The sequence below is a fragment of the Aythya fuligula genome, chromosome 8, assembly GCF_009819795.1.
Source record: "Aythya fuligula isolate bAytFul2 chromosome 8, bAytFul2.pri, whole genome shotgun sequence".
Classification (NCBI taxonomy): Eukaryota; Metazoa; Chordata; class Aves; order Anseriformes; family Anatidae; genus Aythya; species Aythya fuligula.
In genome coordinates, this window is record NC_045566.1 from 5,606,364 (window position 1) to 5,623,997 (window position 17,634).

General features: G+C 42.4%; 1 protein-coding gene across 1 annotated transcript in view; it reads left to right on the forward strand.

Annotated features, from left to right (window-relative positions):
- Positions 1 to 17,634, forward strand: part of GLIS1 (GLIS family zinc finger 1) — a 195,415-nt gene that overhangs the window by 142,944 nt on the left and 34,837 nt on the right. The window contains exon 4 of the mRNA XM_032191805.1: positions 14,356 to 14,517. Within this exon, the coding sequence (XP_032047696.1) occupies positions 14,356 to 14,517 (162 nt within the window). The remainder of the gene's footprint in view (positions 1 to 14,355; positions 14,518 to 17,634) is intronic.

Here is a 17,634-nt window from a genome sequence, read left to right on the forward strand (position 1 = left end):
AGAACTCAAATGAAAACAGAAGAATCTTTTCAGTGTTAAAACAGAGGCATGGAAATAAAGTTCTTTCCAGAAGAATCACAAAACACTGGAGCCTAAGACCAAGGAAAATTCGCCTTTCCTCTGCAACTCTTTGAACAGCAAGACTCAGTATATTCTTGCTTGTGAAGTGCACATGCAGTGCGAAGATCTCAAGGTGCTTTTGTGAATTCAAACCCAAAGAATTAAAGCTCTGAACAATACACAGAGATACGAATATGTTTATGACCCCATTTTGTAGATGACTAATGAATTTCAGAAAAGACAAGTACTTAAAGTGCTGCTTTAAATTTGGAAATGCAGTACTCAGATCGGAGGCCGTGCATTGCCTATGCCCTTGAAATAACCTTATTCATCTGCACCTGGAAGTTGTTCTCCATCCACAAAACCCAGTGGGGCTATTTAAAGCCAATTCACAGGTGTCTGAAATTTTACATATAGAGGTGTGAGGCTATTTAAAACATATGTGCAGGTGTTTACATTGCAAAGTGCAGGAGCAAGTCTGTGCACATCCAATTTAGGTTTCATGTTGAAAGACGGGGCTACCTTAAAGGAAGTCCAGGAACAGGTGGCAAGGTTGGCATGTTCCCAAATACATCAGAAAGGAGATAAATCATACTATAAAGAGCTTATTTTCATGCTGTGTAAAGTGAATGGTGGTTGCATGTATGACGTTATTTTCTTTCAAACACGGAGGAGAGTATTTGAAGGCATAAAGGTACATGAGCAAACTACCTGAAGATGGTTATGTGTCTGGCATTCTTTCCAGAGTTATGGGCACTGATCTCCTGCAGGAAGGCCTGATTCTCCAGACTCAGTGGCTTTATGCCCGTGATGGATGAGTTCAGGGTGCTCTGAAAGCAGAACGGAACCACGAGTGGCACCAAGCAGGATTTTCCATCCATTTGGTCATTTTCACGTGGAGAAACAACATGACGTGCAGCAGGGAACAAAGCTCCATGAGTCCAACAGCAAGTGAAAGCAAGGTTAGCTTGAGTTTCAAGAGAACCCAATAGCTCAGAGGGATGTCTCTGAGGCTCTGGTAGGATTACACGCGGCTGCTCACATTGCCTGCAGCAGATGCACACGAGCAGTACGGCAGCACCAGAACGAGGTATTACAGAAGTACCTAGGCCCCGTGAGGGAAAATGGTGTCTTGGTGTCGCACAGTCCCTGATCAGTAGGGATTTCGGTGTAAATAGGCAGGAGGCATGAAGGACAAAACCACACGCAGGAGATTTACTTAGGGTCACCCAGTAAAATACCAGCTCTCCCATACCCAGCGCTGTGTCTCATCGATTGCACAGCACTGCTCTCCAGTCCAGCACTTCCTCGACACCCGGTTGTCCCAGTTCACACTGCCAGCAGACCACAAGTGATCCCTTTGGGAGATCTCACAGGGTTTCAGCGAGGCGGGAGGCACAGGAGCAGCAGGGGTGCTTGGCGTGCCACCAGCTGCAAGGATGGCTCCTTGAGCCAGGCGTGAGTTGTTCAAACTTTCAAACCAAATTCCTCCCAGTTGTACTGGGGATGTGAAGGCTTCTGGCTAAGAGGTTTTCAGAAATATTTTCTAGTAGCTGTGTTGGCTGGTTCTGACTAGCCGCTCAGTTCTGGAAGGCTGTGGGGAGCAGAGCACAGAAATGGGACATTGGAAAAAGTGTCTAGGGGAAAAGTTCTCACCTGAAGTTGGTCTGGGCAGGTGCCTTGCCTGGCATCCCCAGGGAGCAGAAGCACAGGACCAAGGTGGATGGCTGGGTACCCATATGGCAAGCCCATAGCTGAAGGCAGCTGCCTTTCCCCTCAGTGACACAGAGGACCCAGGGGTGGAGAAGAGTGGTTATAGGGAGTTACAGCCCCACAGACCCCCCTCATCCTCGTTAATCTCTCTGGGCAGTGAAAACAAGAGCAGTACAAATCCTTGATCACCTTAGGTGCCTGGAGGTTGTGCATGGAAGAGGCAGGAAGGACAGAAGCTTTTGAGGGGCCTGGAAATCAGGGACTGTGATAGTGTCCTGCACAGCCTCTGGCCCTGAAACAGATAGGGCAGGTCCCACCATGATCAGCCTTCTCTTCTCCCCCTCACCTCAACAGGAGAGGGAAGAGCAACTCTGATGGCCACGTTGGCCCTCATGTGAATGGAGCAGCTTCAGGAGGAGCTCAGCTTATTGTATGAGGAGCCTCACGAGGGCTTCAAGTCACCCAGCACCTTCAACACATCAACCCTGGATGCTCTCCAGAGGCAAAAAGTGCAGAGTCAGAGTGCAAATGTAAAACCAAAATATATTCAGGCCCTGGGAGGTTTGGTTTGGGCGCGGTCCGAGTTTTGCCTATAGTTTTGGGTCATTTCCTCTTGTTTTCCTGTGCTGGCCCACACTTGGCCTTGGCCTCCTCAGTCTGAACCTCCAGAGCAGGACTCGGCAGCACTTCGAGATACGGCGTTCAGTCTGGTGCTGTTTGCACAGATAGTATCTGCAAGTGTCAGGGCTCCAAGTACAATGAGAGGAGGCATAAACAACTTTAAAAACAAAATAAACTCTTGCTATCAGAGTCACAAGGCGAGCTGTCCAACACAACATTGGTCTCTGATTTTATATTTAATTTTAGAAGCTGAAACTAAATGTTTTAATTTTATATTATTCTCAACATAATGCTAATTTGCTCCAGATGTCCACTCGGAGCTGAACATTGCCATTTTGCATAGAAAGCATGTGCGTCAGTGATTTATTCCAAATAGCTTCTATTTTACTGCATTTCATTTTATTCTCAATGAAGTACTTAACAACATGTTTCTCTTTAAGAATCTTACTTAATCATATGGATATAATTTTTTCAATTTACGTTTTCAGTTCTTTAGTGTGGTGGCCACAGGGTGTTTCTTAACCTAGGAAGATTAAATGCACATGTTGAAAGCTGCTCATATTTGATTTTGAGGCACTTTCATTTCAAAGTCCTCCACGTAAGGTACAGAAGTGATTGTGGTTTCCTGCTAGGTTGCAGGATGGAGGTATAACTCTCAGGAAAACCTTGCAGATACCTTCTAAATGCTGGATAATCATGCATGACAATAACATAATTTCATTTCTTTCAAAACTGTGGTCTACTGAGAGTGTTTAAGACTTTTTTATTGGGGTTCAGAAAAAAAAGAGATTTGATTTTCTTGTCATTTCTGGGCTACAGTTCAACATTTCAATTTAAAACCCATTTCCGTTGAGTTCCATTTCCAGTTTTCCCTCAAAATATTAGGGGAAAAAAAAAAAAAAAAAGAAGTTTTTTATTCATTCCTTTATTTATTTATTTAGCAGCATATTAAAAATTATGCGAGGCAGCTCGATGCAAAACCTTTGTTATCCGAGCCTGGCTCGTGCAGCCGTTCCTGTGCACGGGCTGCTTTTGGTCAAGTATGTCAGGAATGTCCCTTGGCAGTGTCCTCAGGAGCTACGTCATGTGTGCTAGAGCAGCTCCTACAGAGGAGCCGGCATGGCTGTGTGGCTCCTCTGAACCTAGGAGGCGAAGTTCAGGAAGGATTCTTACTCTCATTTCATTTTGAAGCTGTTGCAAGCGAGGTCTGCAGCCAGTTAGGATGCTCCTGCAGCGGTGGTACAGCCTAAGCATCATGCACCAGTTTCCTCAGGTATCAAAGCCTTTTCTTCTTCCCCTTGGAAAATCTTTTCAGCCATATGATCCATTTTCCTCTTAGGCTTCTAGATGGCAACCTACAGCCATGGAATCTGTACTATGAGAGGTCATATCATTACCAGGGCTGGTTATTCCCACCTGAAATGGTGTTCATCTGTATTCATTTACCTTTTCTTGCGGCATATTTTTTTATCTTGGCCTTTCATTTTTCAGAACTAACCTTGCTGTTATTCTACAATTGTATAGTTTATTACACTGAATTGTTGACACAGCTGGTAGGGAGCTAAGTGCTGTGGTTTCACACAATAAAATTTCAGACAATGTGTGTAGCACTTCTTTTTCATACATATCATTTGAAAGCCATATGATTCACCAATATGTGTTATTGTTATCCACCCATGTGGGATACAATCTATTTTAAATTAGTGAAGTGACTTGCTAAACTCCCTGTAAACAATAAGACTGTGGGAAAACATTAAGTGCTATTCAGAAAAGAACATTGCTATACTGCCTTTTATCTGAAGGATCCCACAGTGCTATAGAGAATGAGGGGACCTGGCACTGCTGCCACGCCGTCTGCTCTTAGCAGAGCTCAGCTTCACAATAGGCTTCAGGAGGCCACTTCTCCACCTAAAGCTGGAGCAGGGCTTGGTGAAGATCATCACTGACCACACCAGGACATGCTCAGCTTGCTAGGATGTAGTAGGTCACCGTGCACAAGAAATAACAATGGGCTTTGGGGTGTATGTTAGCAAAATCCTGGTTTAACAAATCCCATGGGGCCTTAGGCACAGAATCCAGTATAATGGCTTCACAGTGTGTGTCAGCCACCTTAACTGACTAAGTTCATGCATTTAGCCCGTGGCAATGTGAGTGAGCTCAGCCCCTAATGAAGGCATCCCGTTTTCTTGGATTTACCAGAAGGAGTCTATGGTAAATCTGTGCTGCGGCTCAGGTGGAGCACAGCAGTCACTTACTAAGTGCAAAAATTCAGCTGTGTTTCGGGATTCTGAAACGTGGCTCTGCCAACAGCATGGTGCCTGACCAACCTAGGCACTGATGTGACTTTGGCAAAGCCAGAAGGAGATTTCCCTTAAAACACATGGGGTGTTGAAGCCATTTGCCTAGGAATACATCTATCTCAGATTTTTCTTGATGGAATGAAGATGGCCAAGCAAGATGAAACAAAAACACTACAAGACAAAAATTGATGTCTCGGGGTAAAACGAGAATTTACTTTTTGTAGAGTAGAGAGTCTGTTTTTGCAGCAAGAGATTTATTCTTCTCCATGCTGTTCCCCCTCGGCTCCCCCACTGTTCAGGCGCCCTGTGGGGCTCTGGCATGGCGAGGCTGGAGGGGGTCAGCGGGTGAAGGAGGGAGCTTTGTCTCCGAGGTTCTGCTGCACACTCGGGGCGAGGGAAAGCAGAATAAAGTAATGAGCCTGCCACGATAGCAAGCCCCCAGCACATTGCACAGCCTGTTCCTCATTCCCAGTTCTTTACTGGGGCTCTTTTACAGAGCTCTGCTCACGGCGTGTGGCAGTGCTGGGCATGGCTGTGGGCATCTCAGCAAATCCCTTGCTGTAATCCCTTGGATTACAGGCGGAAACCCAGCCTCCATTTGAGGACAACCAGATTGGCTCAACATGGCATAGAAAGGAGCAGGAGCCTGTGTGACTGGGGAAAATCCCACTAGGTCATCTACTGCCTTGGCGAGAAGAACCTTGGGGAAATTGGGGCTTTCCTCCTGTCATTTTGGGCAAAGATGCAGCCAGCGCTGGAAATCTCGTGCAGCTTGGTGTTAATGTGCAGGGAAACTTGAATCTTCTTAGCTGAGCTTTAGAAACAACAGTTCTGGAGAAAAGCTACATTACGTCCACGTGGAAATAAATACTGATAGAGCGTGAGAAGGAAAGTGCCTTTTAGGAAAAATAAAAAATAAAAACAAACCACACCATCTAAAATGAGAAGAAAACAGCACTAAGGTTATCCATTTTGTGAAATACCTTTTGTGAGAACATCCATGATCTCTGTTGAACCACATGCAAAAAGTTTTGTTTGAAAAAAAAAATATATATCTCACATAGATGATTAAGGTTGAACAAAATAGAGTTATCTTGCTGATAATTTTTATATTTTCTAACAGAACTTGGTTGTGCTTGAGTAGTTTAGTTTTCTGTAGCCAGCAATTTCCAGTTGTAGATCAGTTTTCACCCCTAGGATCCTCTTGTCTTTGATCAGCCAAGGACAGCAGTCACTGTGAGCTGTGATGACATGTGACAGGGAAGCTGGGACTGTAAAACACATTTACTTATTGGTCTTGACAAAGATATGAAATGGATTTCCCAGGATTAAAAAAATATATATATATATAGTAGTGTAGGAGGATCTGTCCCAGCCAAAACTAGGACAGTGGGAAATGAGGGTGGACAGCGATGCCAGATGACACCGTATTTGTTACAGACAGGGTTTGGCACATGCCGGTCCCAGATCCTGCTGTGGCTGGGGACAAACAGAGCACGGATCTGATCCAAGATGTTAATTCTTGTGGTGCATTGAAAACTCTCCCTGTTTAGAGGGACACTGCTAGCATGCTACAAAGGCAGGCTGGGTTATGTGCAGATCTTTCTCTTCTTGCATTAATTCATTAAAAAAGAGAAAAATATGAAAAAGAGGGAAGTTTTTCATTTCACTTTTCCATCTAAGTGTTTGCTAGTAAATACATTCAAAGTTATGTTGATTCTAGTGCCTGATGCCAGTATAACAGTTGAGGATTGTTTGCTTAATTCCTGAGTGTGTGCATTGTTTTTAGGAAATATTTTTCATTCACATATTTGCCCTGCCTCTCTTCAAATCTTCCGTCGGATGGGGAATGCAGCCCAGGACAGGCAGTCGTTCTGCTGTTCTCTTTGCAGATCTCTCTCAAAGAATCAGGAGTGAAAAGTGCCCCTGCACCGGGCACTAAAGGGTTGGTGGATTCCCCATCGTGCAGGACTGCTCTACGCTGAAAGAGAGTGCTCAACACGTTAAACGAACAGCTTACAGAAGCAGGGTGTGTAATTTTTAATAAGTGGGATAAAAACCCTCAGTGACATCTTTAAAATATAAATGCCTTTTCTTGTTTCTTTTATTTCTTCCCCCCCTTATTTTGCCTTTTCATCTCTTCTCCTTTCAATTCCATTAAGCTTCATTGTATAATAATGTATCACAGTGGACTTTTTTCAATTATGTTTTTGATTTTTTCCTGCTTGTTACTATAAAACTCCAGATGTTTTGAGACTTCATGGTTCTCTGGATATTTTTTCCTTTATTTTAATCTTCTTTTGTAACATGCCACACATGTGGTATTTTGGCCTTTTAAGATGCTACGCTATGCTAATCAGCCATAAGTTTTGGGGTGGTTTTTTTTTTTTTTTTTTCTTTCTGTAATGACTTTTTTTTTTCCTTCTTGCTGTTGTCCTCCCTTTTTTTATTATTTGTTTTTTTTTTTTTTTTTTCTTTCTTTGTTTTTGTAATTGCAACTGGTTAATTCACATAAACAATAATGGATTCTCCCCTTGTTCTGGGGCTGCATTCATTATTTTAAGCAGATTATCTCTTCACTCCAAATGTGCAAGCTCTTCTACCTGCAAGTAACTTGTGAGCTCCTATCCTACCTTGCATGTCGGTGACATGTATTATGCACAGAGCTGTTTGCAGCATAGCTGTCCCCCCAGACCACAAGCACGGTGCCTTACTTTCAGATGTGGGCCAGAAAGCAATGACAGAGGCAAGAGTGTAGGACAAAATTTCAGTAATTTCAACTGAAGTAGGTAAAAATAGGTAATACGTTAGATGCAAACTGGAAGTGAAATGTTTTCTTGTAACGTTAGGCAAGACAATGACTTGCCAATACAGAAGAACAGTTTTGAAGTATGTGTAGGAAACTACATTTTTTGTTTAAAAATCTCAAAGAACTGGAGAGAAACATTTTTATTTTATTTGTGATTCTTTGCTGGCACAGCTGGAGAGGGTTTTTAATTGATTTTGTTCAATCTTAATTTTGTCCCCATAACAAGCAGGTCTGGCTTCGGATACTGGAGCAGCAAATCTTGGATTGTGTGTTGTTCTTTAATTTCAAATAACTTGCAAGCTATTCAAAAAATCCCAAATACATAATAGTTTCCCAATCACATATGAGGAAATAAAGGGACTGACATGTAGATTTTGGAAGGGGTGTCTTCTTTGCTTGTTACAAGACCATCTGAATTCTGCGTTCTGTTTTTTAAGCTGTTGCTCCATGCAATGTTATTTTTGCCTGCAAGCCATAATACTGCATTCAGTCCAACTGTAATGAGGTTTCAGAAAATTGTTTGGTTTCCAAATGACATATTTAGCAAAACCGTATGGCAAAATTTGTGGCTGTCATGCTGCTGATAGTAAGATATCCCCAACTTCCCTGGTTCATTCTCATATGTTGCAGCAAATAAATGCAAGTACCCCTGTTTAGACAAATGTTTATCCCTCTACTTGATTAAAGAAGGATTACTGAAAAGAATTTTAAGACTTGCAACAGGGTTTTGTGAAAATGATAGGATGCTTTGATAATTTCCCAGATATTTTGAGTTTTGCTAGAAAACATATGAAGCTCTCCTCACTAACTGAAGTGTCTGACCTACTGGTACTGCAAGAAATAAATCTATAAATATTTCAGTGCTCAGAACAACATTCCCGCCTTTCCTGACAGACGATAATTTACAATTACACGAGCAGGACTTGCAAGAGCCAAGACTTGTAGTGCTACTTAGAGACAGGCTGAGCTTCAGTGCCTGTCGTGATGCGCTGATCTCCAGCGCTCCCTGTGACAGCAGACCTTGGGAGAGGATGGGCAAAACTCGTGTTTAACACCAGATTTACTCGGGAACACAGATAATATTGGCTTTACAGAACAAAACCCAGGAACCAAATCTCATCTGCCTCTAGGCACCCAGAGAGCAGGACATGTCCCACTGTTGTCCCCGTGCCGGAGATCTGCCCAGGGGCTCAGGCAGCTCGGACAAGGAGGCTGCTCAGCTTTCAGGTGCGAAAGCAAGAGCAGAGGACTCCCATCTCAGGGGATGCTTGCAGGCAGGTGGTAGGATTTTGCAGTCGGAGAAGTCTGTTTGTGTGTGGAAATCACCTCGCATGCAGAATCAGAGCTGTTTGCTGTTAAAGGCCTCATGACTTAAATGAGTCTGTTGTTATGCCCTCGGTGGGCCACGTCTGCATTCCTCGCGCACCCATAACTCCTGGTACTGCCAGAGGGGGGGTCAGGAATGCAGACTTAGGGCCTTATAAAATGCATAGGATTGAAAGAGAAGAGCCAGCCCAAATTCTTCTTTAATTCACTGACGTATGCCGATCAAAAACCTCTTCCAGGACTTTCAGCTTATTAGTATTTCCCAGTGTCACGTTAATTAGGAAATATGCAACCAGTCTAACAGCAGGAAGAAAAATGAACTGCTGGTGTACAGTGTGTGGATGTCAAATGATTGGCTGTTGGCGAAAAAGCCAACAATGTGAACAATGCACTGCATTTATTCTGTGGCTTGCTTTTCTAGATTTTTCTTCTTCCCGTTCTGAAACCTTTTACCTTTTCATGTCCCACACACCAGCAGCCATACAATAAGCTGGATGAAGTCCAAGCTCCTTTTTTTATAATAGAAATAATAGAATGAGTCCAGGTAATACTTTCCAAATGAAATGTCATGCAGAAGTGTCACTTTGCAAACATAAATTGTTCAGACTTCAAAAAAAGACGTAGAAATTGGCAGGTCCTTTGTCTGTTACAGATATCTTCCATTATTATATTGCTGCAAAGGGAAAAAAGCAGCTTCTACCCGTTTAAATCTGTAAACTGGCTCTATGAACTGGGATTCTTTAGGAAGTTGAGAGCTTAGTCCTATGGGTACTTCTTATGCACCCAAATCGTTCTGTTGAGTTTAATAAAAGTCCTTGCATGAGTCATGTTCCTCATGAGCAAGTATTTGCAGGCTTTACATTGTAGCTACCATAGAGAATTAAAAATTAATCCAATCAGGAGTTTGCTAGAAAAAAACAAATCTCCACCTCAGATGTTTTGATTCTTGTGTTGGGTGGATCAGCTCCCATGCTTAAGTTACTGACATTCATAACAGCTTGGAGCCTTGTATGCCTCCTGCCATCTCACCAACATTAGGGGCAGTGTGTTTTAAAACATTGATGCTATTTAAAGGGTGGCATGACTATTTCCTCTCCTCCAGAAGGGATACACAACCTCACAGGATCCTTTTTCTCATGACATGTTTTTCAATAAAATTTTCCCAATTTGGTAATCAGCTGGGAAGAAAGAACATTTCACAATGTTCATAAGGCTCGTAGGTATTTTGACCAGACATAAGATTTCCTATTGATAGTATTAAATGCTTTGGAATGAAATGTTTTGGGTTTTCCATCTGTAGGCTGTCTGAGATGTCAGCAGCCAATATGACCTGCTCTTTCCCTTTTCGGTCTATAAATAAAAGGCAGCTTGTTTAACAGATCTTGGAGCAGAGAGCAGAGGTGTATATTAATGAGCTTTCTCTAATGGCACACTGGACCTATTTAGCACTACGACTGTGAAGGCTTCTCTTTTTCAGTCATAACTCATTTCCTAAGAAAATGTCAGTTATTGCTTCACCTTATGGTCTGAGCTGTTTAGTTTATAGTTTATTTCTTCTGATCTGTACCACTGACAGATATTCTAGACATGACTGTGATTAAATATGCTTATGAAAATGGTAAACATTTGATAATGCAAGCCCTCGCGGGAGTACGCTGTTATTTCTGCATGGCAACATTCTCAGGTGCATTCAAAGTATAATGTGGAAGCAAAGAAAAAACATTTTAAGCAATTACAGTTATTAGATTAAATTGTTTGGTTAGGAAAATTGTGATGTGTTTAGATCACTGTGAGATAATTCAGTGTTTTCATAAATATGCCTTTTAAATGCATGGTACTCCAGCAGTAACGCTCCAGCGTGGCTGCAGTGTAAGATACAGATAACGTGTATTTCCATCTGGTATTGAGCTAATTTAGTCCTGTAAATTTCTACAGCATATTTTTTCCTTGTAGAAGCCTTATTCTGAAAGCACATTAGTTATAAAATCCAATAATTACATCATGCTATTTACTGTAATCATGTGGCATTGTTTTGTGTCTGCGCTCAGATGTGTGCAGCGTAGCGGTGTCTGAAGCACACATTGACAGTCTCACAAAAAAAAAGACAAAAGTACTAACTGCAGTATAATTATTATTTTTAATTGATGAACTTGTTTAAGAGTTATGTTGACTTTTACAGACTTTAAGGATCATGCAGTGTTTGTTACAGTTATCCCAGGCATCAAACGTCAACAAAATGTTTAAGACTGTAGGATTAGGCAATGACAGATTGGGACCAGATGTCTGGGAGATACTGTACGTAGCCTTCTCAGTTGATCAAATAGCTCTTACCATCCTAAAGTCCTTTGGAAATTGAACATTTGCTCTTTGTAGTTGAAGCTTAGACACTTCTGGGATTGTGGGGGTTGTGGTTATTTGAAAAGGTTGAAGAACCTTACCCCTTGTCTCCAGGAATAGTGCTATTTGGTCTATACATAACTGTATGTGCACCCCATGTATCAGGGGTAGGTGGCAGGGTTACAAGTGACAGAGAACAGCAGCGAAGTCCAGGAATTACCTTAGGAAGTCCTCCTGGCAGTTCCCTCAGCAGCCCGGTTGAGGTTACTCATCCTTGCCCCTGTACGGGGGAGGGAGGCTCTTCCGCTTCAAGCCGGGTCCCAGCAGTGCTGCCTTCACGTGTGGACTCGTAGGGAAAAACTGCAAAGGATACAGTTAGCAGATCCAGCAAGACATAACAGAGTCAAAACAGAGGTTTTCCTGGAATCCTTCAAAGCAAAGACCTTTCTGCAGCTCCGAAGGAATTGTCCCAGCCTTTTGCTTGTCAGTCCTGGCCAGCTCCTTTCCTCTCTCCCTCTCAGGCCTTTCACCTTTGCTCTTCCCCTCTCCTCAGCCAGCAAGGTTCCCACCCCCACTCCTTTTTCCACTGATTTTCTTCCTTTTTAGCCACTTACCTTTAGCAACCCTGCCTTCCTGAACCTCTGAGCTGTAGTCACACCGCTCCTTGCTTGTGTGTTCTCCCACCTTACAGTTAGCCTGAATCGCAGGGCACTGTGACTGCCCCACTCACTGTATGTTATCCAGCGTACTGGAGCTGGATAATATGAAGAATAAAAATAAGAAAAAATAATAATATAATTAAGAAAAGCCATTGAAGTCAAGGCATATGTGGTGACGGAGCGTTTGGATTATGCGTTAGCACCAAAAAAAGGCTGTTGACCACAGTAAAAGTACAATAAATTCATGTTTGTGTGAGTGTTGCTGCTCGCATTGTAGCTCTGAGCGTTTATGGTAGGGCCTGTTCCTTTTCTTCCTTAAGTCCCAATCCAGCAAACTCTTAAACATATGTGCGTTCATGTGTTTCAAATTAAGCTTGTGTTTAGATGTTTTAGGACATTTGCCATTGGAATTTTTGCTACTGACATCAATGGGAATGGAGCTGGACCTCTAATTAGTTTGGATTATTCTGCATACTTTCCTACTTCACATTAGGCTGTAGATACGAAGCTGAAGACTGATAATCCACTAGAAAAACATGCTGAGGGTCAAAATCCTGCGTTGGTGACTGGATAGCTCAGAAATGACTGCCGTGACATACCAGGTCTTTCTGCCCCTGAGACGACACGGAGATGAGGGTCAGGCTGTGCAGTGTCACCGTAGTGACTCCGATGCTGGCAGTGTGTAAAGTCTGCCAGGGACCCATTAACAAGCAACGTTGCCACCTGATGTCCTCCTGGGCAAGGTGTTCGATGCCATCTGTCAGAACCAGCCCTTTAGAGAGGGCAGTGGAGCTTGTAAAAGGCTCGGGCTGGTCAGGGGAGACTGCTTGGGTCACGGGGAATAGCTCACGCAGGTGGGACAGCACAAAAACGACGGGAGAAGCGTGCTCTTGCTGCTCACCTGGGGTTCAGGTGAGTGAGGCTGCAGAGCTGAGCTGCAAAACAGCTTTGTTAGACCCTGGGTCTGATCCCAGGCTACCTTGGGGCTGTGGATCAGGGAATAAAGCCAGGAGGAGTTGAGCTGAAATTGAGAAGGGTGTTGGTGAGCAGGGGGTGATACAGCAGTGTGAGCACGGCACTGATCAGAGGACACTGAAGAAAGGGAGCAATAGGAAAGGAAAGGGAGCTGGGAAACAAAGAGCAAACCACGTTCAGCACCTCACAACTCCAGTTACCAGGGGCTGTCCTTGTGAGAGATTTGAGGGGCCTTTCTCCATCAGCAGTTCAAATTGCCTCCATCAGGCACCAGGAGACCGGGTGCCTCCAGCTTACTGCCTCTTCTAGGCACCATCTACATCTGCCTTCCCTTCCCATCCCTCTGCTTGCAAAGTCAGAAGTTTGCACACACCAATGGGTGTAAGAGGTGTGTGCATGACAAGCAAAATACATCAGGGGTTGGTGACATTGTCATTTCTGTGAGGCCACCCAAAGCACCACAGGTTGTGAATATCAGTCTGCAGAACAAAATCCTGACTCAGCAGAAGGAAGTGGTGAGATCCCAAATTGTAGCGGAGCCAAGTTCCTATCTGTATAGAGCCACGAGGAAATCTGCAATGCCATGAGGCTGCAAGGCAGAGCGGGCAAAATGGGCACACCACCACATGTGAGTGTGCAGGGAAGTGTCTGTGCACATGAATAAGCATCTGAGCCTGTGTTCTGGGTTTGCTAGTGCATGTGCACGTACATGTATCTGTGCTCACCTGAGTTAATCCTCAAAGCCCATCCTAGACACAGTTCCTCCAGTGCAGTCGCCTGTTGTCTGTAACACTGAAACTCACCACTGAGCAATGCAAAATACTCTTTCTCTGGCCCAGTAGCTGGAAATTTTAAGCATTTATTTATTTATTTATTCAGATTTAATTTGAAACAGCTCCTTCTGTTATGAATGCTATGCAGCATATTATTACTGAGTTCCTTAATGAAACGGGTGCTTAACAAATCAGAATTGCTCAGGTTACTGGTTGTGTAAATGCTGAGGACAGATCTGAATGATACGGCTAGTAAAGAAAAGGGTGCAGAATGACAGCAGAGCTCCTTTGGATTGATCTTCAAATGGATCGGGTCTTCTTGTAATAGTCTGTGCTCATCTGCTCCACTGTATAGGATTTCAGACACCTGAAACCAGGTTCTTACCCGCCACAAATAGCATCTCGTGCTCTCTGTCCGTAGCAGCTAATTGTTATTTCCCACAGTGGATCCTGTGCCAATTAACATTTGAGAGAGCTCATCAGAACACTTGTTCTTTCTTTGGATTTTCTGTACTGGCACCATGTCTTCAAACGTTCAGTACTTCAGACAAAACGTGTGAGATATTTATAACCTGTGTATTATTATTGAGCTACACACCATGTCTTCAGTGACAGATTAAATGAACAGCACAAAATGTTGTGTTTCATCCATAAATTTCAACAGATGTTTGAATGTTGGTTGATTTATTACATGTCCAACTTGGATCTTACACTGTTCTCATTGTGGCTGCACATGGTTTATTTAATAGCGCTTTACAACGATTTTTTTATGACTTTTTCAGTTTGAAGGTTGCAACAAGGCATTTTCTAGGCTTGAGAACCTTAAGATTCACCTCCGGAGTCACACTGGGGAGAAGCCGTACCTGTGTCAGCACCCAGGCTGCCAGAAAGCTTTCAGCAACTCCAGCGACCGGGCAAAGCATCAGCGAACACACCTGGATACCGTAAGCACGATTTCATACAGGGAGTTGCACTGAGTTTTCCAATAGTCCTTGTACACAATCTGTCCTGAAACTGAAGGGTGACTTTTCCTTTTCATGAGGAACATCTCAGAAAACTCAGCTATAAGCAACTGTACTTTTGTTTTTAATTCAGTGTTATTCAGAAATAAAAAATGGCTTGATCTCAGAGAGGCAAATTCAACTGTCTTATTCATGCTGAGGAATAATGTACACAGGAATAAGTTACTCAGCAAACTCTCCCATTGTTCCCATTCCAGTAAGAGGAGGCACCAGTACAATAAGGTATAGTATGAGTGCAAGCCGAGTCATCGCTGCTGTGCTCAATGTATGTCATTGTCTCACTTCCTATCCTGTGTTGCTTCATTAAAGTCTGTTCTGAATGAATGCAAAAGCAGCTCAGACATCTAATGGAAGGTAAATGCCTCTCAGTTTTGGACATAATTTTGTAAAGGTAAAGATACAGCTGTGGTGTAAGCTAAGTACCCACCACCAGTATGAACTGTAAAGGTATGAACCTTTATATAGAGTTGGTGGTTCTGGCTCAGCTCTACAAGTCTTCCCACTTGCCATGCAGGGAAGATGGGGACCTGTCTGGTGTCTTCAGCTCTGATAAAATTAAATCGCCATATTATGGGGAAAGAAAGTAAGTAGGCAACTCTGTAGATGAGTTAAGTCCCCAGCATAAAGCTTTTAAAGAATAACAGCCCAAGTTGTTCCTTTGTCTTTTTCAAAGAAATGAGTATACGGTTTAATGTTTGGCCAAGTGTTTATGGGGCAGAACTTTTGAGTTTAATTGATATTTACTTTTTAAGCAGTTACACATTTCAGACAGTGCAGCATTAAGGAATGTCTCATGTACATTATGCCTTGCAAAAACAAACAAGTAGGAGAAGCGAGTCAGTCACATTTTCCAAACCAAAGCACACTTACAATAACAATGTTTTATTTATTTGAAAGTCAACCTGAGATATTTGAATTTGTAATTAGTTCTAAAATGCCTCTCTTTTGAAACTGGATATACTAAATTGGGTGCATGGTTTTGAAATGTAACTGCTTGAATCTAATGGATATATTTTTTATTAGTCAGACTCACAAATGGAATGCCATTTATTAGTTTTGAAAGATAATTCAATGAGTTAACAAAATAAGCAAAAATATTTATATCTGTTGATCTGTGCACTATTGAAGATAAATCTCTTAACTTTCTATTTTCTTTTCTTCTTCCTGTATCTCTGTCTTAATTGTCTGAAATGCTCATAAATCAGCAAAAAGGTACAGTAATCATTTTCTACTAACTTTCTTAAATGACTAAAAATATCATCCATGCTCTTCTGTTTCAGGTTCTTCAAAACTGTTTCTGTAACCCTACACTATACTAAATGACTTTCACTTATTTGCATTAATTGAAGTTCTGTGATTTGACTTGGTGTATTGTATGAATGTAAAAAATAATTTTTTACATTCTACGGGCTACGGGATGGTGCTACTGTATAGACTGCACACTGTGTTAGCTCAGTGGCAAAATAATTGTCCATAACATCGAAGCAAATAGCCAAAGCAAATAGTTAGATTTTCATCTAGTGTCCATATCACTAAATTGAATGATTCTATCAGTAATTCAGATTATACCAATTATTTGAAAAATACTCTGCTCTTTGTTCTGCAAAGAGGCATTTGTTGAAGTTTTCCATGGTCCTTCCTCAGGTGTCAGTTCCCTGTGTGTTCCAGACACTCTCCATAAATCTGCTTTGCCCTATAACTTTCTGGGTAGGTGCTGTGTTAGCCTGTAAGGCCATGATTTGGTGAATGATTCTATTATTCCTTAAGAAATTTCCTGCTGGCTGGGCAGAGCAGCAGTACATATCCTCTTGAGGTACTTACAAAGAAAAGGGGTTTATACAGACTACTTATTCCTTATTGAGTGCATTTGGAATTGGTTTTAAAGCTTCTTAATGTAGGTCATTCCATCATTTATCTACTCCAGGAGGAGAATCTGTAAATAATTTCAGAGACTTACTGTGTACGCTAGTTTGATCAGATCTCTCCTAAATCATCTGGAAGTAGATCTTTCTCCTAGGCAGAAGCAGAACAAAGGGAACATATCTGTCCTTGTGGTAGAAAGGGCACGTCATCACTCCTCCACAAGTAAAGCAACCAGTGTAAAGGACCTCACAGTCACTTCTCCCAAAACTTTTTTTTTTTTTTTCATTTTGTGCATCCTCCATCTGAAATCAAGGGGAATAAAGAATGTGACCCTGGGGTCACGACAAACCAGTTTTCTAGCTTTGGGAAAGCACCAAAAAGACTTACTGGTACAAGTGAGAAGGCCAAGATTATGTTGACAGATGAGGCAAGAAAACAAAGCACAAAGGCATGTTCGGCTTTGAAACACTGTGAGCTTTGACACGCAGCACTCCTTGCTACCAGTTAAGTCAATGGTTACTTAACAACAAGTGCCAGAGTCCCTTTGTTCAGCTTGGTAATTGCACATTCACTTGGCTGCTGTACTGCAGCACGGAGATAGTGTTTCGCTAGCTGGAAGTAGGCATAACTGAGAGGAGAACTTGGTGAGGCTTTCCATTGCTGGGACTCCAGAATCAGCAGCTAAATTGGAGTGCCCTTTAAAATTTATTTATTTTCATAGGAGAAGAGCACGCTGGAACTGCTTGCCCAGGCTCAGATGGCTTTCGTAGGAAAGTGCTCATATTGTGCCACGTTTCAGCGAGCTCTGACACATGCCAAAGTCAGCTGGAAAGGTCTTCCCAACAAAGTCAACAATAGTGGATTTTTGTTTTTGTATTGATTTTCTCAGATGTTAATGTTTGATGCAGGTTGTTTGCTTAGGAGTTATAAAAAGAAAGACGTTGATGTTGTTCAAAACAGGAAAAGGGTATGAAGGAAACCAAATGTGTGCTATTCCACAAGTTTTACTCTGCTGCATGTGGAACATAGTTGTTGTAAAAACTATGTAAACCAGAATTAGAAACCAGAACTTCTATATTTATAATTTTGTTGGGTGTTCTCGTGATCATTTAGTCTACTGTTAAGGCTAGAAGACTTAAAGCTCTCAAAGCCCATCCAATTACATCTCATTAGCAT